The 23,010-nt window shown below is 42.5% G+C and overlaps 1 protein-coding gene across 1 annotated transcript in view; it reads left to right on the top strand.

Moving 5' to 3' along the window:
- The first annotated feature begins 1,547 nt into the window (after positions 1–1,547).
- Positions 1,548–23,010, top strand: part of rell1 (RELT like 1) — a 36,959-nt gene continuing 15,496 nt past the window's right edge. Inside the window, exons 1-4 of the mRNA XM_029759775.1 lie at positions 1,548–1,860; positions 9,355–9,579; positions 17,793–17,867; positions 22,691–22,745. Of these exons, the coding sequence (XP_029615635.1) occupies positions 1,827–1,860; positions 9,355–9,579; positions 17,793–17,867; positions 22,691–22,745 (389 nt within the window). The 5' untranslated portion in view covers positions 1,548–1,826. The remainder of the gene's footprint in view (positions 1,861–9,354; positions 9,580–17,792; positions 17,868–22,690; positions 22,746–23,010) is intronic.

The following is a 23,010-nucleotide window of genomic DNA, read 5'->3' on the forward strand; positions in this document are numbered from 1 at the left end:
TTTGGGGGTGTTTTTCTGCTAAGGGGACAGAACAACTTCACCACATCACCTTGTTGTGCTGTGATCACTTGAACAGGAAGGTGGCGCGGCGGTCCTCCTTGTGGGTACATTTTGTCATCAAAGTCTGGCATTCTCTTGCTTTATGGTGCTTTCAAGACAACAGGGAACTCTGAACAAAACAAGGTGGAATCATGACGTCAGTGATCTTCAGGTCGTAGCTCTAGAAAGAGGCCTGAATTCCCGACTTGGAAATCCGAGTCGGATGACCGTTCAAAACATATTTTCCCAGTTGGAGCTCGTTTTTTTTCCAGAGTTCCCAGTTGTCTTGAACTCTCTGAAGTCTGAGATTTCCGAGTTTCCAGTTGTTTTGAATGCGGCAGAAGTCATGCTGTCTTGACAGAAAAGAGACCCTTAAACCCAGACTTGGACCACACACCCACTCCACTGAATAGCAGGCTAGTGATTGCTTTGCAACGGTTCCAGTTAGCCACTGTTTCCTTCCCAACCACTCGTTGTTGAATTTGCGATCTCAAACTTGTTGTGTAATAATTTCTCTTCATATGACAAGAAATTAAAAGGATTTGGCAGTAGATTGTCGACTTGATTCACGTTGACTGCTTGTCTAGCTTGCTAGCTAAGATTTTGAAAGTATGATGTTGCCATGATCAGTCCAATCAAATCTGCAGTATAGATAACGTGATTACATCATTTTATCTGTGGCCAATGACCTTGAGCCTTCTTAGATGGGCACTTCAAATGTAACTCTATGGCAGCACCCAATGGGCTTGAATTTTCGAGCTCTCCTTGTAGATTTTGCGGTGAAGTAGTGACCCCTGAGTGACAGAAAACTGAGCCAATCACGACGCAACTAGAGAACATTGCCAATCCCTAAACTCAGTTTTTTTCCCCCTGCCCCACCACCACAGAAAGCACTAAACTAGACTGAAACACCTGCATTTTGGAGCTGCCTTACTCAAGAAAGCAAAAAGGAGACCATGTTTGTATGCAGCTTTATTAATGCAATGTTGTTGATTTTTTGTATATTGTTTGCAAACTGATATGTCACACGTATTAATGCCAAAATAACATGCAAAACAGGCAACAACAAAAACAGGTGGGTCTCAAAACAGGCGGGGCTCTGCACTTGCCCTGAATGATGGGTTACCACCGAAGGGGAATACATTAAGAGGCATAAAAACAATGCATATGATTAAGATAATATACAACTTTTTAAAGTTTTCACAGTGGAAAATACATGGTAGCCTAACAAGCTAATAAACCACAGTCTATTACATTGGTCAATTCTATTTGGATATAGGCCTACCACTATATTATCCAAAATAATTCATATAAAACTGTATTTGATTTAAAAAAAATAATAATTAAGCTGGAATTGATAGCCATTTTATTTCTGATTCCAGATCAGTTTTTCGCACAGAGGTAGAGCTTGTTAGAAGGTACAGCTTTAAGAAAAGGGTTTTTCCTCCCGAACTCGGATACGAACTCGGAAATACAAACTCAAGTCAGAAAAAAAAAGTCCAAATGAACGCGCCTCCCTCTGTTTCCACTAATTAACACAGCCAAAGTCAAAATTGACAATATATCGTAAAAATGAATGAAAACAACAAATAGTTTTTCGATGTTTAATTTAAGGTTAGGTTTAAATGACATTGTAAGAGCATTGTAGAAATAGGCGGGGTTATTGGTTGTAGTGACGACCATATCCCTCCCTCCACAGTGCTCCTTGGTCGTAGTTTCCAACCCCCAGACTAGGCTGCCACAAGCCGAAAACATCGCCACTCACCCGGGCAGTAGTAGTTTTGAGCATGGCTAATTCAACTTGGACCCATGTCGTACCACGTAAGTTCTCAACTTATTTACCTCGTGTTTTGGACCAACTATCGCATCCGCTTTCCTTAAGTTAAATCAATGCCGACTCTGTGAACTTGTGATTTGACATCTTTCATTTCTCTGCAAGTTCCACCATAAGATACAGATCAATGTCATGTACCGTGGCTACTTATAATGAATTCATAGTCGAGGTTTCTTTAAGGTGCGGCTGGGTGGACACTACACGACTTTCAAAATCCTAACATCGCGGATACTTTCAAATGAAACGACCGTCTCTCCGGTAGTATATATATATATTTATTTTTTTGTGGCGCGCACATTAAACGATGTTAAACTAAAATATTCTTCACTGGCGATTCTCGATACCATAGGGCCCGGAGAAAACAATGATTTGATTAGATTTTAACCTAGTTACGAGCTGTGGCTCAAAGCAGCCTCACAAACAAACAAAGTCAGACATTCACGCATACCATACAGTTAAAATCTAGCAAACATTTAGAATTGAATAACGTTGTTTGTGAATTTAAGAGCTGTAACGATTTGACACTTTTTTGGTTGTTGTTACATTGGTTAAAAGCAAGTACAACCCGCATACTGGAGACTCAACACATTCTGGCTGATGCCAAACACCGTCATCCCACTGGCCTCTTCTGTCTCTCCTATTGGCTATGGCAGATCACCCTTCTCAAAACTCTTCGTGGCACATTTTACGCTACAAAGAGCGTTGTAGATTATTATTATAATATTTTTTTTTGTGATGCTGATGATAAAATCAAACATATTTGAAAATATCGGGACGTCTGGGACTGCTCAAAGACGAGATCAGTAGCCCTCCGATTGCGTCGTTTACCCGTTCACGTTAATAAACGAGTGTCGGTGACGGCCGCGCGCCTCGAGTAGGGGATTTTGTCTCTGATTTCAGATTTGTCAGGGACAGCTAAATCGTGTAGTGTACACCCGGTTTAGTTGCAACAGAGTAGCTTTACATCAACCTGCTATTGGATAGCCTACAACAACTTGGACTCAGGTAACATAGTAAAGGAAAACCAGAGACGTATGATACACTACATGATCAAAAGTATGTGGACATGTGGACTGCTTGTTGAACATCTCATTGGGCATTAATATGGAGTTGGTCCCCCCTATGCTGCTATAACAGCCTCCACTCTTCTGGGAAGGCTTTCCACTAGATGTTGGAACATTGCTACAGGGACTTGCTTTCATTCAGCCACAAGAGCATTATAGAGGTCTGGCACTGATGTTGGGAGATTAGGCCTGGCTCGCAGTCAGCATTCCAATTCATCCCAAAGGTGTTCGATGGGGTTGAGGTCAGGGCTCTGTGCAGACCAGTTAAGTTCTTCCACACCGATCTCAGCAAACCATTTCTGTACGGACCTCGCTTTGTGCATGGTGGTATTGTTATGCTGAAACAGGCAAGGGCCTTCTCCAAACTGTTGCCCCACCAAGTTGGAAGCACAGAATCTAGAATGTCATTGTATGCTGTAGTGTTAAGATTTCCATTCACTGGAACTAAGGGGCCTAGGCAGAACCATAAAAACAGCCCCAGACTGTTATACCTCCTCCACCAAACTTTACAGTTGGCACTATGAATTGGGGCAGATAGCGTTCTCCTGGCATCTGCCAAATCCAGATTTGTCCGTCGGACTGCCAGATGGTGAAGTGTGATTCATCACTTCAGACAAAGCGTTTCCACTGCTCCAATGGCAGCGAGCTTTACACCACTCAAGCTAACTCTTTGCATTGCGCATGGTGATCTTAGGCTGGTGTACAGCTGCTCGGCCATAAAAACCCATTTCCTTAAGCACCCGACAAACAATTTTTTTGCTTACGTTGCTTCCAGAGGCAGTTTAGAATTCTGTAGTGAGTGTTGCAACTGAGGACAGACAATTTTTATGCGTTTCGGCACTCGTTGGTCCAGTTCTGTGAGCTTGTGTGGCCTACCACTTCACGGCTGAGCCGTTGTTGCTCCTAGACATTTCCACTTCTCAATAACAGCACTTACAGTTGACTGGGCAGCTCTAGCAGGGAAGAAATATGACAAACTGACTTGTTGGAAAGGTGGCATCCTATGACGGTGCCACTTTGAAAGTCACTGAGCTCTTCAGTGAGGCCAATGTTTGACTCTGGAGATTGCATGGCTGTCAGCAACGGGTGTGGCTGAAATAGCCGAATCTACTTATTTGAAGGGGTGTCCGTATACGTTTGTGTGTGTGTGTGTGTGTGTATATCTAGTTTTATTTTACGTTTGTTATGTATTAATTAATGGATGTCCATGTTACAAATTGCAATTCGCACAATATGTTAGGGGAAGGGTTAGCTAACATGTTAAGTAGTTAAAATGTAGTTGTTAATTACCTAAAATAGTGAAGTCGTCCATGAGGAGATTGTGTGTTTGAATCTTTTGGTTTGTTATATGTCCACCCACCCATCCACCCTGACCAACCAAGTAACCTTTAGTCTTATGGTATGATTGGTATGGTAACATATCATACTCATTTCATCTCCCTGGGTTTTCGTCTACTATGTTACATCTAGTCTGAGACCAGCCTGCCTACAGTGATACAAAGTTTCATCACCGAAGTGGATACTTTTGCCAACAGCATGTTTTTGAATTTCCTGTGAGGCACATTGCATAGGCAGTCTAGCCTAGCCCTGTGTTTCTGTTGTCACCTTGTGCAAAATGTAAAACTGCAGCTATAATAGGCTTATCCTGACCTATTGAACCCTTTAATCTAAATGTGTATTGTTGTAATTGTGTATTGTTGTAAGGCGGGATGGGCAGTAAAGAGTAGTGTAGGTCTAAACATGAGGCCTACTGTATGAAGATGAGGCATACACAGGCAGAATGACTTCTGCTGTCTGGTTAATGAATTTAAATTTAATGCCCAAACTGGTTTAAACGCTTCCATCATTTACAATGTGAAACGACAAGCATTAATTCCATTTGAGTGGAGGAAGACAGAGTTATTATGCCAAGAAGAAGTCCTCAAAACACATGACTTTAGTTCCTGCTTTGGCTCTAAACTTGAGGCCCTCCTGTACAATAACATAGGATATGACCTTTGAGGATATGAGGTTCTGCTTCATCCTCCTTCGTGACTAACCCAGCTTTGTAACCATGCAGCTGTTGTCTGTCGCTCACAAAGGCCAAAACTTAATCCTCAGCCTCGTTTGATTAAACACAAACATTCAACACGTGGTTTTAAAACAAGCACGGGAGCATAGACATGCACGTGATTGTAAGATGTGTGTCCCCTGTCTGTCCGTTCCTCTGCTGTGTGCTCTGTGTGCTCTGTGTTGTAAGATGTGTGTCCGTTCCTGTGCTCTGTGTGCTCTGTGTGCTCTGTGTGCTCTGTGTGCTCTGTGTTGTAAGATGTGTGTCCGTTCCTCTGCTGTGTGCTCTGTGTTGTAAGATGTGTGTCCGTTCCTCTGCTGTGTGCTCTGTGTTGTAAGATGTGTGTCCGTTCCTCTGCTGTGTGCTCTGTGTGCTCTGTGTTGTAAGATGTGTGTCCGTTCCTCTGCTGTGTGCTCTGTGTGCTCTGTGTGCTCTGTGTGGGCTGGAGCTAGAAGGGAATCAAAGACAGCAGCTGAGTCTTGTTCCTAATGGGCAGGACACTTTTGTAACTCTCTCTGTTTTGTTTAGCAGTGGCTGTTTACAGGGAGAGAGTTTTGACATGCATGAAATTCAGGGAACTCCTCTGGACAATTAGGCACAAACTTCATCTAAAAGTAGATACTTTCTCTAACATTCTTTTGTGACATCAGACTAGCCTGATTATGCTCCGATGGTGTTTATATGATTCAGGTTCAGTGTTAATACATTCTTTGAACAGTTATCTTTGTCTGAAATGTAATAAAAGTAGTTGGACAGCCTAATGGAAAAAGACAAGCACATCCTCTCATCTGTCCTCAGTGGAACCATTCCACTGACACGTAGCAGGAAGCTCCGGGTCCCTTCTAGGACCCGTTGGACAGTAGACTTACCCAGACACCTATGTTTACATACAGCTCTGGGCCTACCAATAAAAATAGTTCCATACACCTACAACATGTCTGGGAAGTTACTGCTGAGTGAATGTCAACCACTGGACAATAATGACTCACATGCTCCGTGGTCCTTTTGACATAAACCTTCTTTAGGAAGGGGATCTCTGTGTTAAGTTCCCCTTCCTCGCTTTAATTAACCCAGCAACTTTTGATATAGTCTGGTATTGTTCAAATTGATGAGGATACTATGGGTTTCCTCAATGGCTGAATTCTCCTCTGTGTGTGTGTGTGTGTGTGTGGTGTATTCCTTAGCTGTGGCACTATGTAGAGACAGGGCCTATGATATTCAACTTTCAGGGACATCCATAGAGGAAATGGCTACTCTAACTTATTTACCAATACTCACAGGGCCCACATTGAACCATCATAATCTCATCTCCAATGTCGCATCACTGCAATTAGTTATTCATTTTGTTTGCCAGTGTGTTTTTGTGCAGATTATTTCACATGGCAAATGACGTCGGCGGTGTCCGCCCCTGGATATGGGGATGCATACAACAGCGGCAGGAATTCTGAAGAAAGTCAGATGAGACGATAGGATTAATTTCCTCTTGACAGTAACATGTAATCTCTGTAGATGATGTGTACGATCCTCACAGAGCTGGAGAAGGGAGGAATGGATGCTCTGGGACCTGCTGTTGTGGAGGTTAGAGAAGGATAACATGTTATCATAAAATATATTGAAAGGAGACGAGGTGAGGAAGTCTCTTTAGACTATTGAAATGCACCCCTAAACTGTCCATTCATTGTGTAGTTTAATCCAATCAGGCATTTTATGTGTAAAGTGAGGGATGGGGCAGGAGAAATGTAACCATTCTCAAATTAATACACTGAGATATGGATGCAAGGACTGACCATCCATGATATAACAAATTATAGTTGTAACTAAGTTTTGAGGCTATACAGTGTTTGTCAAGAAAATATATGTAAACAAACATTGGAGTAAAATAGGCTCATATTTTGGGTTCTGATGCGGTATCACACACACACACACACACACACACACATCCATATCTTGACCCCCCCCCCCCCACAAACACTGGATCTGTTGCCAGGTAACTGGGATGTCTACACTAAGGGTCTCTTGGGGGTCGTGACCCGGGTTAAGGCATGTGTCATGAACCGGCTCGTAGCCTGTAACAAAGAGGGAGACAGCGCGGAGATAGAGAAACAACAAATATATTTCTTAAATAAACTTTATCCAGGTAACAGTGTAGTATGAGTGCCAAAACAAAGAAGCACCCCAAAAAGGCCACAACCAAGAAAACAACAGTATGTCTGCGTGGACAGTCTCCTTAACGTATGGGGGGAAGAAGAGGTGTATTTGTGGCCCGTTTCACAGACGACCCTCACTGCTCCGCCCGCTGACATCCTATAAAGGAAAACGAGAGCAGAGAGAGAAACAACTCGCCTGACAGAGTGGTCAGTGGTGTTCAGACTAGACCACAGTCAGATCCATCATGCTTCAGGGGACAAGAGTGGTGGTCAGTGGTGTTCAGACTAGACCACAGTCAGATCCATCATGCTTCAGGGGACAATGGGGGAAGAAACACACAGACATACCACTCTCAGTATGTTTGTACATCGTACGGTCACATGTAGACACCACATAGAACACAGTCACTAGACACGCTCTCGCTCCCTCGCACACTGACGGGAAGCACACAGGAGGAAGCACAATGACCCCATTGTCTGCTTCATGTGGCACTGGATGGAATGTCTCACGTGGGAAACGTCAAGACGGGGGAAGATGCGCACTGTAACCTTTGACCCCCCCCCATACCTTTCCCTCCTCTGAGCCAGAGTCAGTCAGGAATATGTAAGACAGTGGGGTATGAAATGTTTGACACCCTTGATTTTAAGGGTATGATCTTTGACCCACTAACTTTCTCACTCATTATTTACGATTCATTCAGGATTTTCTGTAATGGTAACATCCACATTAATGTAGAAGTGTTTAGAAACATATTCTAATTTACAATAAAAGTGACTCCAAAATGACACGATACATTATTTATCTTTCATTTCAATTGGGCACAAAATAATCATAAACACAACCATTGCGCACTAGGAATGTGGGACCAAACCAGTTATTTCATCTCTGTGAACATGGAAGAAGAAGAACATGGAACCAGGCTAAAGGTTTTTGGTGGGGGGGCACCTTGTGGTTTTGGCCTCAGTCAGTCAGAGGAAGTGGAAAGATTTGCCCATACTAAAGAGACCTTGTGGTGTGTGTCACTCCATTCCTGATGGCACAGGGATGGCCGGCCCCTGTCCAGTCAACGGCCCTTAGGGTCCTGATAAACAAGCCTTCCAACTGGCCTGATAAACACTGCCTTCACCACAGTCCTGCTCTGTGTCTTGCAGATCTCTCTCTCCCTCTTTCCCTCCAATGAAAACATTCCCAGAGAGAGTATGTTGAGGGAAAAGAACAACGGAGCGAGAGACGAGGAGGGAGAGCTGGAAAGTTAGCGGGATTACAGCCTCCTTGGAGTCAGCAGTCTCCCTGGTGATACTGACATTCTGTCTCTGTCTTCCTCTCTCCTCTCTTGGCCATTTTTAAAGGGCTGTTGGCGGACATGACAGCCCGCAGCGCTGGGGAGAGAAATATGGGACGGCACTTTTTATCCAGCGAGCGAGGAAACATGAAAGCACTGTCGACTTTCATTATCACCTGAGCGACCGTTGAGTTCAGTTCCGACTAGCGCTTAAATCCTCCCTCTGCTGACTCGTAGGAATATCTGGTGCCACTCAGTATGAGTCAGAATGTGACATGTCAGTGGTGACTAGGTAGTAAGTTGAATGATGACTAATGGAGTGTCTTGTGGTTACCACACATGCATTATCCATTTTGTTCATCTCTTGTCAATATGTAACAGTCTTGTTTTTCCATCTTCCTTTCCTTCTGTCATCCCCCTTTTCTCTCTCCTTCTCATCTGGTATGGTTTGATATTGTTACTGTCCGTTTGACATGAACCTACTTTAGGAAGGGTACTCTGTGCCGTTTTGAGTTCCCCTTCCTCACTTTTAAGTAACTGATTAACTTTGATATAATCTGGTATTGTTTTATTGTTACTGTTTAACGGCAAAACGGACATTGAGGATACTATGGGTTTCCTCAATTGTTTTCCCCTAGAACACAGTTTCAGGTGTGTGTGTGTGTGTGTGTGTGTGGCGTAGCTGTGGCACTATGTAGAGACCAGGGCCTATGATATTCAACTTTCAGGGACATCCATAGAGGAAATGGCTACTGTTAACTTATTTACCAATACATACTCTCTCACACTCACAGGGCCCACATTGAACCATCATCTATCCTCACGTCTTTCTCTCATCCCGCCCTCTCTCTCTCTCTCTCTCTCTCCTCATCACCTCTATCCCCTTTTTCAATCTCTCCCTTCCATCTACCACCTGTCCTCCCCATCTCCTTTCTAGCGGGTCAGACAGCGGGCGGAGGCAGCAGTGCAAGAGACGACCATGTGAAGCCAGAGTACATAGCCTTCGTCCTGGTGCCGGTCTTCTTCCTCCTGGGTCTCCTGGGGGTCTTGGTGTGTCACGTCCTGAAGAGGAAGGGTTACCGCTGCACCACGGAGGCTGAGGATGAGGAAGAGGCGGCCCGGGTAGCAGAGGCGGAAAAGAAGGATCTGGAGATGTGTACAGGTGAGAGATTATATTTCTCATTTAGGGGTTCATATGCCAACCGGGATTTGAAACTTAATGGGTCACGATCCTCTGTACACAATAACTCCACTCAAATTCACTTGTGTTAACTGACAGGACATTTTGGCCAAATTTGGTTCTCTATGCTATTGTTCTGGTTGTTGCTGTAGTCAGTCATGACTTGAGTAGGGAGTTATGCATTGAGACAGAGTGCCTTTTAAAATGTTTTATTTATTTTTAAACATCTTAGGTCTACTGAAGGCCCAAGGTCTATTGGGAGAAACCTTAGCGAAGACTATTCGGTTGGGTTTAGTATTGGATGTTCCTTGTAAACACTTTTACTAGAAGCTTATTGTTTAGTGTTTTTAGATTTCCTGAGTGACCAAGATACGGTACAGAGTGTTTCGTTTGTCTCGAAAGATAATCAAGATGTCGCAATAGTTTCTCAACAATTGTGAACGTGGTCATTCTGTTAACTGGCAACGTTTCCTGCCACTGGTTTAATCTTCACTCCTCAGGTCAATACCATTTAGGTGGAGGGGGGATTCTATCACTCATGTCATAGAACTGAGTCAGAGCATGGAAGTGAGGTCAGGGTCATCAAGCCAAATACTCCCACCTACTCCAATAGTAATGGACCATTCCAGTGTTATTACTGTATGACTGCATATGGGAAGGAATGGTACTTTGTTTAACCAAGTGAATGTGCAATGTTTACATGTTTTTATTTAACTAGGCAAGTCAGTTAAGAACAAATTCTTATTTTACAATGACGGCCAAACCCTTCCCGAACCCGGACGACGCTGGGCCAATTGTGCTCCGCCGTACGGTACTCCCGATCACGGCCGGTTGTGATACAGCCCGGGATCGAACCAAAGTCTTTGTGCTGAGATGCAGTGCCTTAAACCGCTGCGCCACTCGGGAGCCCGTCAACATGTCCTGGCACGGACTGAGACGATGAAAGTGATAAAAAGTATGCACCCTCACCACCTCAAGTTTAGACTTTAAGGCTCTGGAATTGTGTGGTTCCTGAGTTACAACACCACCACGTGGAGGGGAAATACACCTGAGCTCCATGGAAGACTATCTGATGTTATTGGTCATGTACACGTGTTTAGCAGATGTTATTGCGGGTGTAGAGAAATGCTTGTGTTTCTAGCTTCAACAGTGCAGTAATATCTAACAATACACACATTCTAAAGGAATGGAATTAAGAATATATAAATATTTGGACTAGAAATGTCAGAGCGGCAGACTAAGATACAGTAGAATAAAATACAGTATATACATGAGATGAGTAATACAAAATATGTCAACATTAAAAGTGACTAGTGTTCCAAATATTACAGTGGCCAGTGGTTTCAAGTCTATGTATATAGGGCAGCAGCCTCTCTGAGTTAGTGATACCTGTTTTAACAGTCTGATGGCCTTGAGATAGAAGCTGTTTTTCAGTCTCTCGGTCCCAGCTTTGATGCACCTGTACTGACCTCGCCTTCTGGATGATAGTGGGGTGAACAGACAGTGGCTCGGATGGTTGTTGTCCTTGATGATCTTTATGGCCTTCCTGTGACATCGGGTGTAGCAGCCTCTGCTAGTATGAAATAATTTGTTCTCTCTCGCTCTCTCTCACCTGTTCTCTCTGTCTCTACCACTTATTAAAGCCATTGACATAGAGCTGCATGCCTGGTCTTTCCTAAAGGAAGGTTGAGACTGCAGTCTTTGTAAAGGGTTAAGGGAATGTTCTTTCCACTCTCTCCTTTCACCTACAGAATAGGGAGTTTATTTCTAACAGGACTATGGCATTCCCATTAGAGGTTGGGCCTTTAGTGTGCTGTCTGCAGGGCGTAACATTAACACCCGCTAATTGCGGGTAGATTTAGGTACCGGCGGGTAAGAATGTCCATTACACCAGCCACGTTGGCGGGTGGTCAATTTGCATGGCTCAACAGTGCGAGCATTATATTCCCGAATTAAAAAAAAGTCAAGTATGAGAACATGTGCGAGTTTGGGTTAGAATCATGCAGCTGTTATTAAAAGTATTTCTGCTGTTTTGTTCCATAGCTGCGAATTGCACAAAGAAAGACGAAGTATGTAACCCACCCTACGCAGCAACACTGCTTGGCAGGGGATCTGTGCGCACTGAGTGACGCGCGATATAGATTCATTTTTGGAGGCGCTGCGCACAGGCATACACGTTGATCAGATTTACTCGAACGTCTACAAAGTGAGACTTTCGCCAAGTGTTTCTTGTCAATTTTTTTTTGGTTCACAAGCTCGGTTTTTCAACGTTCGTTTGAGTCTGCTGCTTCAACTGATATCGAAGAGACGCCCGAGTCGGATCCTAAATCTCTCACCCGTGACAGAACTCGAGGGGCCCTGTTACCGCGGTAACCTCCCGCCCTTAAAGGGGCAGCTGAATATTTTGTCTCGTCTCATTTATGGTTAAAATACTCGAGTCACAAAACATTTTTTTGAAATTGAGCACTATAACAATATTAATTATTACTAATATTTCTTCTTTTTAGTAACATTACCAAGCATGCTCATCTGCTTTTTTTTGTGTGTGTTTTGATGCAATTATGGTGAAACAATATTTTGGCTGGTAAATCATCTGAGTGGCTGGTAGATACAATTTTTTTTTTTTTTTTTAATCTACAGTGGCTGGTGGACCTGTACATTTTAGCCACGGACTGTCTGAAACCTCTAGTCTCTCCAAGCCCAACCCCTCCTCTTTCCACATTGTTTAGAGACAAAAGAGTTGGAAAGAACTTTGTTTATTTTACACTCCACTTCCTGGTTCAATTCTGAGTCAACCAGGGTTAGAGAAGGCAAAGGGCATTTTTACATGTTTCACAACATGATATATTGATATACGTTAATCATTTAATCTAAGGGCCAGGTTTTGTTCAGTTGCGCACACCGTGGCAAAACCTTTTGCAATGGGAAATCAAAATCTGCGTTCTTCCAATTGGACAAGTTTAGCAACTACCTCCCTGTTTCAAAACACTTTCTTGGTTTCAACAGAACCTGCCACAGCTATGTGTACTGTTTAATGGTGTAGCAGCTGTCCATATACTATACACCATGAGTGTCTTATCTTGAACACAGGAAGTATAGCTCATTTCCCCCCCCCCAACATCGAACACCCCCTAACTTCAGACACTCTCCAGCGGTTGGAGGATTAAATCACCTTCGAGCTCTACATTTTAAAATAACGTTACGTTTTGAGACTGAAGACACCGATTTTCATTGTAGTTTATGTAAGTTAAGTTTTGAGAGTTAAAGAATTTGTGTGTATATTTGAGTTTTTTTCTTTTTAATAGGTTTTAAAAACTCTCAACTTAACTGCAATGAATGAAATATATATATATATATATATATATATATATATATATATATATATATATATATATATATATATATAAATACATTTAAACTCAGTTTTTCACAATTCCTGACATTTAATCCTAGTAAAAATTGCTTGTCTTAGGTCAGTTAGGATCACCACTTTATTTTAAGAATGTGAAATGTCAGAATAATAGTAGAGAGAATTATTTATTTCAGCTTTTATGTCTTTAATCACATCCCCAGTGGGTCAGAAGTTTACATACTCAATTAGTATTTGCTAGCATTGCCTTTTAAATGGTTTAACTTGGGTCAAATGTTTCGGGAAGCCTTCCACAAGCTTCCCACAATAAGTTGGTTGAATTTTGGCCCATTCCTCCTGACAGAGCTGGTGTAACTGAGTCAGGTTTGTAGGCATCCTTGCTCGCAAACGCTTTTTTAATTCACCTCACAAATTTTCTATAGGATTGAGGACAGGGCTTTGTGATGGCCACTCCAATAGCTTGACTTTGTTGTCCTTAAGCCATTTTGTCACAACTTTGGAAGTATGCTTGGGGTCATTGTCCATTTGGAAGACCCATTTGCGACCAAGCTTTAACTTCCTGACTGATGTCTTGAGATGTTGCTTCAATATATCCACATAATGTTCCTGCCTCATGATGCCATCTATTTTGTGAAGTGCACCAGGCCCTCCTGCAGCAAAGGACCCCCACAACATGAAGCTTCATGGTTGGGATGGTGTTCTTCGGCTTGCAAGCCTCCCCCTTTTTCCTCAAAACATAACAATGGTCATTATGGCCAAACAGTTATATTTTTGTTTCATCAGACCAGAGGACATTTCTCCAAAAAGTACGATCTTTGTCCCCATGTGCAGTTGCAAACCGTAGTCTGGCTTTTTTATGGAGGTTTTGGAGCAGTGGCTTCTTCCTTGCTAAGCGGCCTTTCAGGTTATGTCGATATAGGACTCGTTTTACTGTGGATATAGATACTTTTGTACCTGTTTCCTCCAGCATCTTCATAAGGTCCTTTGCTGTTGTTCTGGGATTGATTTGCACTTTTCGCAGCAAAGTATGTTCATCTCTAGGAGACAGAACGGGTCTCCTTCCTGGGCGGTATGATGGCTGCGTGGTCCCATGGTGTTTATACTTACATACTATTGTTTGTACAGATGAACGTGGTACCTTCAGGCGTTTGGAAATTGCTCCCAAGGATGAACCAGACTTGTGGAGGTCTAAACATTTTTGTATTGACTGATTTCTTTTGATTTTCCCATGATGTCAAGCAGAGGCACTGAGTTTGAAGGTAGGCCTTGAAATACATCCACACGTACACCTCCAATAGGCTAATTGACATCATTTGAGTCAATCAGAAGCTTCTAAAGCCATGTTGTTAGATGACACTACAGTGGTAGACTTGATTACCAACAACGATGAGATGGCCTACAGGGAGGAGGTGAGGGCCCTCGGAGTGTGGTGTCAGGAAAATAACCTCACACTCAACGTCAACAAAACAAAGGAGATGATCGTGGACTTCAGGAAACAGCAGAGGGAGCAGCCCCCTATCCACATCGACGGGACAGTAGTGGAGAAGGTGGAACTTTTTTTTATTTTTTATTTTATTTTTTTAAAGTTCCTCGGCGTACACATCACGGACAAACTGAAAGGGTCCACCCACACAGACAGCGTGGTGAAGAAGGCGCAACAGTGCCTCTTCAACTTCAGGAGGCTGAAAAAATGTGGCTTGTCACCAAAAACGCCCACAAACGTTTACAGATGCACAATCGAGAGCATCCTGTCGGGCTGTATCACCGCCTGGTACGGCAGCTGCTCCGCCCACAACCGTAAGGCTCTCCAGAGGGTAGTGAGGTCTGCACAACGCATCACCGGGGGCAAACTACCTGCCCTCCAGGACACCTACACCACCCGATGCCACAGGAAGGCCAAAAAGATCATCAAGGACAACAACCACCCGAGCCACTGCCTGTTCACCCCGCTACCATCCAGAAGGCGAGGTCAGTACAGGTGCATCAAAGCGGGGACCAAGAGATAGAAGCTGTTTTTCAATCTCAAGGCCATCAGACTGTTAAACAGCCATCACTAACATTGAGTGGCTGCTGCCAACATACTGACTCAAATCTCTAGCCACTAATAATAAAAAATTGGATGTAATAAATGTGCCACTTTATATAATGTTTTCATACCCTACATTACTCATCTCATATGTATATACTGTATTCTATACCATCTACTGCATCTTGCCTATGCCGTTCGGCCATCGCTCATCCATATATTTATATGTACATATTCTTATTCATTCCTTTACACTTGTGTGTACAAGGTAGTTGTTGTGAAATTGTTAGATTACTTGTTAGATATTACTACACGGTCGGAACTAGAAGCACAAGCATTTCGCTACACTCACATTAACATCTGCTAATCATGTGTATGTGACCAATAACATTTGATTTGATTAAAGCCATGACATTTTCTGGAATTTTCCAAGCTGTTTAAAGGCAGTCAACTTAGTGTATGTGAACTTCTGACCCACTGGAATTGTGATACAGTGAATTATAAGTGAAATAATCTGTCTATAAACAATTGTTGGAAAAACTACTTGTGTACATGCACAAAGTAGATGTCTTAACCGACTTGCCAAAACTGTAGTTTGTTAACAAGACATTGGAGTGGTTGAAAATCGAGTTTTAATGACTCCAACCTAAGTGTATGTAAACTTTCGACTTCAACTGTATACACATACATTTTGTAGGACACGCTGTATATTGTACAATTAGACTGCGCGACAGACCACATCATTTAATATCCATCTTATAACCTACATTTTTCATACTCAATTATATTTTATTATTAAACTGATCTACTTTCTCACAACAAGATTTATTACTCATATTTTTACGACAGCAATAATCACAAAACATTGATGGCTTGATCACAAGATAACACTGTTGAAGGTAATATATTACTTTAAACGCTGTTGAAAATGCTGATAATGCGAGGTGCTACATTACCTTCCTCTGGGTCACCCAGGCAACAGACCTTCCACTGGGTCACCCAGGCAACAGACCTTCCACTGGGTCACCCAGGCAACAGACCTTCCACTGGGTCACCCAGGCAACAGACCTTCCACGCAAAACAAAGACTGGCTACTAGCCTGAGTGTCATTCATTCTTTAAGCTCCATTCAATCCTAAGGCTTATCCTCCGGTATCAGATGACATGTATATCTCACTGACCCATGGAACAGTTGGACAGGCAGGTTTGGCTCTTGAGACTGGGGTGTGTGTATGCATAGGGGTTCAGTGTAGGTGTGTGCGCTGTGTAGACAGCCCTCATCTGTTCCTTCTGCTCCAGTTTACAACAACAATACCAATAGGCCTTGCTATGGTGTTATAAGGAATGTCCTAAATTTGAGGAACTTAATATACTGTGTGTAGGGATGGTCGGTATACCGCATTTTACGATATACCGGTATTGATGCACGGACCGGTTTGGGTTTTTACTTTACTTTCTACACCGGTATTTGAATGTTTGGTTTGTTAAAAGTGATATGCAGTGTGTAACGTCCATTTTTGTAGTTTAATTTGCTACTTGAGTTCTCTCACTCTCTCATATATATATATATATATATATATATATATATATATATATATATATATATATATATATATATATATATACTTTCCACAATGACCTAGCCCCGCCCCCTGTCACTCAAGGAGCGCATTAGTTGTTCCTCAACCACGAGACACTTGTGTTCCGTCTACATGGTCAATGCAGCACATGCAACAATGTTGACGTCAACGATGCTGTTTTCACTTTGCTTCTTAATGTAAATCCACTATCGTTCTATAATTACACTATTAGTTTGGAAATAGCTAATTTCTTTTCTTAGCAAGTTGGGCCTAAATCTTGTTAGATGCTAATCACTAGCTAATAAATGTATTGAGTCAGAGCAAATGTAATTCACTATACAGCCTTATAATACCAAGGATGGTATAGACCTAAAATCAGCATGTTTGTTCCACAGTATCTTCTAAATCAAAGAGGAATACACAAAGCAAAATATGTTAGCTACATGAAGTAGCTATGAGAATTAAATGTAGCCAAAGATTATAGGGTCCCCTAGAAAACACTTATCAACACTTTGGTTCCTACCCTGTCACAATAACTCGTCCCTGGGATTTTCATTCCTTGTCATGTCAAGCACTGTATTCAAAGTGCACACTTTATAAAATATTTTTTTTAAATATATTCTAATTTTAGAATAATCATTCTACTTCCATGATTCCAACAGTTCACCGAAGTGTTTTGCTCTAAATCGCAAGTCAAATTGCAATTGCAACATTTGGTTAAAAATAAGTCCTAGATTATTTGCCCATATTAAGCAGCCCTATGTGGCAGTGTGGAAATAATCTCAAATGAGTGCAGGAAATGCAGAAATTGACGAAAAATGCTGAAAATGATTTTGTTTTATACTGTTCAATTCAACCCAATCAGAATGGATAAAGACTCATTTAAAATCCCTTAGAATGTATGTGTTGCCACCCTAGGGATCACTCACTACTCATAAAGCAAATTTAGAATTTGTATTCAAAAACACATAAATTACAGTCCAATTTTTGATATCAATATGATATTTTGACCATATCGTCCAGCCCTAACTGTGTGTGTTGTGACAGACCCACAGTGCATTACATAAATGCCCTATGATGATGAAACACCTGTCTGGTCAGGTGCCTTTTCCTTCTCAGGTAGCATGTTTGCCTTCCTGATGAATGTTAGGGAAAGCCTTTTCATGTCCACGATGACTGTGTTTATTGAGCTCTTTTTATAATTGTGTGTTTCTCTACAGAGCTGAACGACACCGACAGCGAGGGCAACGACGACACCGTGGGACAGATTGTTCATTACATCATGAAGAATGAAGGTAACTAGGCAACAATACTGTAACCGAGTGTTTATGGAAAATGGATAACTCTGTCTCCTCCCTCCTGACAACAATACTATAACTAGTGTCTATGGACCACTCTACTGTCTCCTACTGACAACAATACTATAACTAGTGTCTATGGACCACTCTACTGTCTCCTCCCTCCTGACAACAATACTATAACTAGTGTCTATGGACCACTCTACTGTCTCCTACTGACAACAATACTATAACTAGTGTCTATGGACCACTCTACTGTCTCCTACTGACAACAATACTATAACTAGTGTCTATGGACCACTCTACTGTCACCTATTGACTACAATACTATAACTAGTGTCTATGGACCACTCTACTGTCTCCTCTCCTGACTACAATACTAAAACTAGTGTCTATGGACCAGTCTACTGTCTCCTCTCTCCTGACAACAATACTATAACTAGTATCTATGGACCACTCTACTGTCTCCTCCCTCCTGACTACAATACAATAACTAGTGTCTATGGACCACTCTACTGTCTCCTCTCTCCTGACAACAATACTATACCTAGTGTCTATGGACCACTCTACTGTCTCCTCCCTCCTGACTACAATACTATAACTAGTGTCTATGGACCACTCTACTGTCTCCTCTCTCCTGACTACAATACTATACCTAGTGTCTATGGACCACTCTACTGTCTCCTCTCTCCTGACAACAATACTATAACTAGTGTCTATGGACCACTCTACTGTCTCCTCTCTCCTGACAACAATATTATAACTAGTGTCTATGGACCACTCTACTGTCTCCTCCCTCCTGACAACAATACTATAACTAGTGTCTATGGACCACTCTACTGTCTCCTACTGACAACAATACTATAACTAGTGTCTATGGACCACTCTACTGTCTCCTCTCTCCTGACAACAATACTATAACTAGTGTCTATGGACCACTCTACTGTCTCCTCTCTCCTGACAACAATACTATAACTAGTGTCTATGGACCACTCTACTGTCTCCTACTGACAACAATACTATAACTAGTGTCTATGGACCACTCTACTGTCTCCTCTCTCCTGACAACAATACTATAACTAGTGTCTATGGACCACTCTACTGTCTCCTACTGACAACAATACTATAACTAGTGTCTATGGACCACTCTACTGTCTCCTCCCTCCTGACTACAATACTATAACTAGTGTCTATGGACCACTCTACTGTCTCCTCTCTCCTGACTACAATACTATAACTAGTGTCTATGGACCACTCTACTGTCTCCTACTGACAACAATACTATAACTAGTGTCTATGGACCACTCTACTGTCTCCTACTGACAACAATACTATAACTAGTGCCTATGGACCACTCTACTCTCTCCTCTCTCCTGACAACAATACTATACCTAGTGTCTATGGACCACTCTACTGTCTCCTCCCTCCTGACAACAATACTATAACTAGTGTCTATGGACCACTCTACTGTCTCCTCCCTCCTGACAACAATACTATAACTAGTATCTATGGACCACTCTACTGTCTCCTACTGACAACAATACTATAACTAGTGTCTATGGACCACTCTACTCTCTCCTCTCTCCTGACAACAATACTATACCTAGTGTCTATGGACCACTCTACTGTCTCCTCCCTCCTGACTACAATACTATAACTAGTGTCTATGGACCACTCTACTGTCTCCTCCCTCCTGACAACAATACTATAACTAGTGTCTATGGACCACTCTACTGTCTCCTCCCTCCTGACAACAATACTATAACTAGTGTCTATGGACCACTCTACTGTCTCCTACTGACAACAATACTATAACTAGTGTCTATGGACCACTCTACTGTCTCCTCCCTCCTGACAACAATACTATAACTAGTGTCTATGGACCACTCTACTGTCTCCTACTGACAACAATACTATAACTAGTGTCTATGGACCACTCTACTCTCTCCTCTCTCCTGACAACAATACTATACCTAGTGTCTATGGACCACTCTACTGTCTCCTCCCTCCTGACTACAATACTATAACTAGCATCTATGGATCACCTACAGTTCTCATGGTTATTTCAGACCACTTGGTGCTGAGCTGTCTCCCTCTCCCATCACACTGTCTTTCACACTGCGAAGCTACAGGAAGAGGTGCTGTGTGTGTGTGTGTGTGTGTGTGTGTGTGTGTGTGTGTGTGTGTGTGTGTGTGTGTGTGTGTGTGTGTGTGTGTGTGTAACATCCGGTGAGAGGTGAGTAGGTCTGTGGTTCTACATGGTACACTAATTACTGAATCGCTGTGTGGTTTATAATAGATTGTAAACACAGTAACTTCCTACAATGGTGGAATTAACCATCATCCTATTGTATAACAAGGTTATCACAAGTATATTGACAGCAACTGTACCGTTCCGTTGACCCTCATTAGGTGATGTTGTGTGACCTACGCACGTGCACACCCCTAAATTCTGTGAGTCAGTCTTGATAGGGCCGTATTGCCTGATGATGACGAAACAGGAAGTCTTCAAGTCAAAGCCTTTTCCTGCTCACGTTGGCATTGCTGCACAATCCCTTAATACTGATTAATACTCTCCTTCCTTCTAGGTGGTCACAAAGGTGTGTTGAAATGCCCTCTGGTCAGACATGATAAGCGATTTTAATATGATAGTAGGCTTCTAGTTTAGTACATAGTCCTAGTTTGTGGGGGAAATCGGGCTTATTTTGACTGACTAGAGGAAACAGGACGTACACATGGTCATGTGAAGTCCGGTCGGAAGTGACTCCGATGTTTCCACACGTCTTTCCTCATGGTTTAGTTATTCTACTCTGAAGTGTTGGCCAATAAAGAGCCTTCGGAAAGTATTCAGACCCCTTGACCTTTTCTACATTTTGTTATGTTACGGCCTTATTCTAAAATGGATTATATTGTTGTTTTCTTTCGCTCATCAATCTACACACAGTACCCCGTAATGACAGCGAAAATGGGCTTTTTGAATTTTTGGGTCATTTCTTTAAAATAAAAAGCTGAAATATTACATTTACATAACTATTCAGACCCTTTACTCAGTACTTTGTTGAAGCACGTTTGGCAGCGATTACTGCATCAAGTCTTCTTGGGTATGATGATACTAGCTTGACACGCCTGTATTTGGGGAGTTTCTCCCATTCTTCTCTGCAGATCCTCTCAAGCTCTGTCAGGTTGGATGGGCAGCGTCGTTGCTGTACAGCTATTTTCAGGTCTCTCCAGAGATGTTCCATCGGGTTCAAGTCCGGGCTCTGACTGGGCCACTCAAGGATATTCAGAGACTTGTCCCGAAGCCACTCCTGCGTTGTCTTGGCTGTGTGCTTTGGGTCGTTATCCTGTTGGAAGGTGAGCCTTCACCCCAGTCTGAGATCCTGAGCGCTCTGGAGCAGGTTTTCATCCAGGATCTCTCTGTACTTTGCTCCGTTCATTTTTCCCTCGATCCTGAATAGTCTCCCAGTCCCTGCCGCTGAAAAACATCCCCACAGCATGATGCTTCTACCACCATGCTGCTTCACCATAGGGATGGTGCCAGGTTTCCTCCAGACGTGATGCTTGGCATTCAGGCCAAAGAGTTCAATCTTGGTTTCATCAGACCAGAGAATCTTGTTTCTCATGGTCTGAGAGTCATTAGGTGCCTTTTGGCAAACTCCAAGCGGGCTTTAATGTGCCTTTTACTGAGGAGTGGCTTCCGTCTGGCCACTCTACCGTAAAGGCCTCATTGGTGTAGTGCTGCAAAGATGGTTGTCCTTCTGGAAGGTTCTCCCATCTCCACAGAGGAACTCTAAAGCTCTGTCAGAGTGACGATCGGGTTCTTGGTCACCTCCCTGACCAAGGCCCTTCTCCCCCGATTGCTCAGTTCTAGGGAGAGTATTGGTGGTTCCAAACTTCTTCCATTTAAGAATCATGGAGGCATTGTGTTCTTGGGGACAATTCCTTCGACCTCATGGCTTGGTTTTTGCTCTGACATGCACTGTCAACAGTGGGACCTTATATAGACAGGTGTGTGCCTTTCCAAATCATGTCCAATCAATTGAATTCACCACAAGTGGACTCCAAGTTGAATAAACATCTCAAGGATGATCAATGGAAACACAATGCACCTGAGCTCAATTTCAATTCTCATAGCAAAGGGTCTAAATACTTAAGTAAATAAGCAATTTCTGTTTTTAAATTTTAATAAACTGGCAACTATTTCTCACAGTTTTCGCTTTGTCATTATGGGGTATTGTGTGTAGATTGCTGAAGGGGGGAAACTAACAATTTTAGAGTAAGGTTTTAACGCAACAAAATGTGGAAAATGTCAAGGGGTTTGAATAATTTCCAAAGGCACTGGATGTGCCTATACTGCTAATCATGTGTACTTGAAGCACATTGACATTTGCCCTCCTTTCTTCTAGGTTATTAATGATGTCATTTACATGTGTAACATTTTTTTTTCTTTGAAAGTCATGTTGATAAATACAATAAAAAAAAATCCTGTCCTCCATTATGTGGATGCTCTTGTGCCATACTTTCTGTCTTCGTACTTAGTAATGGCTTATTAATTATAGCCCTAATGTGTCCTACATTTCAGGAAGACGCTGTTGTTTTCATAATGCATTGTTTGCTGTGCCTGCGCACAGCCCACACCCGGAGGTTATATTCTGAGGACTGAATGTACTCCCGTTAATTGAATGCAGTGCACCATTTAATTGTGTTTGGGGCTTATCGGCTGCAACCATATTCCAATAAATGTTTCCCTTTTTGATGTCGCTTGCTCGTTCTCCTCGCTAATTCCCCTACGCCATATTTTTCTCTCTTTGTCTACACAGCGAACTCCGATGCCCTCCAAGCCATGGTTCCTGAAAACAGCATAGACTCAGAAGGGTAAGTATCCTGTCATGGCTTCTGTAGTAAACTCTGCTGCTGATGGCTACCCTACCCTCAGTCAAACTTTATCAGCACTATTTAAATATACATCAAATCTGAAAGTAACTCACAACCTCTCTTAATGTTGTCTGATGTCATTAGCGTTGAGGCCTATTTGGGGCGGCAGGTAGCCTAGTGGTTAGAGCGTTGGACTAGTAACCGAAAGGTTGCTGGATCGAACCCCCGAGCTGACAAGGTACAAATCTGTCATTCTGCCCCTGAA

Source organism: Salmo trutta, chromosome 8, assembly GCF_901001165.1.
Source record: "Salmo trutta chromosome 8, fSalTru1.1, whole genome shotgun sequence".
NCBI lineage: Eukaryota > Metazoa > Chordata > Actinopteri > Salmoniformes > Salmonidae > Salmo > Salmo trutta.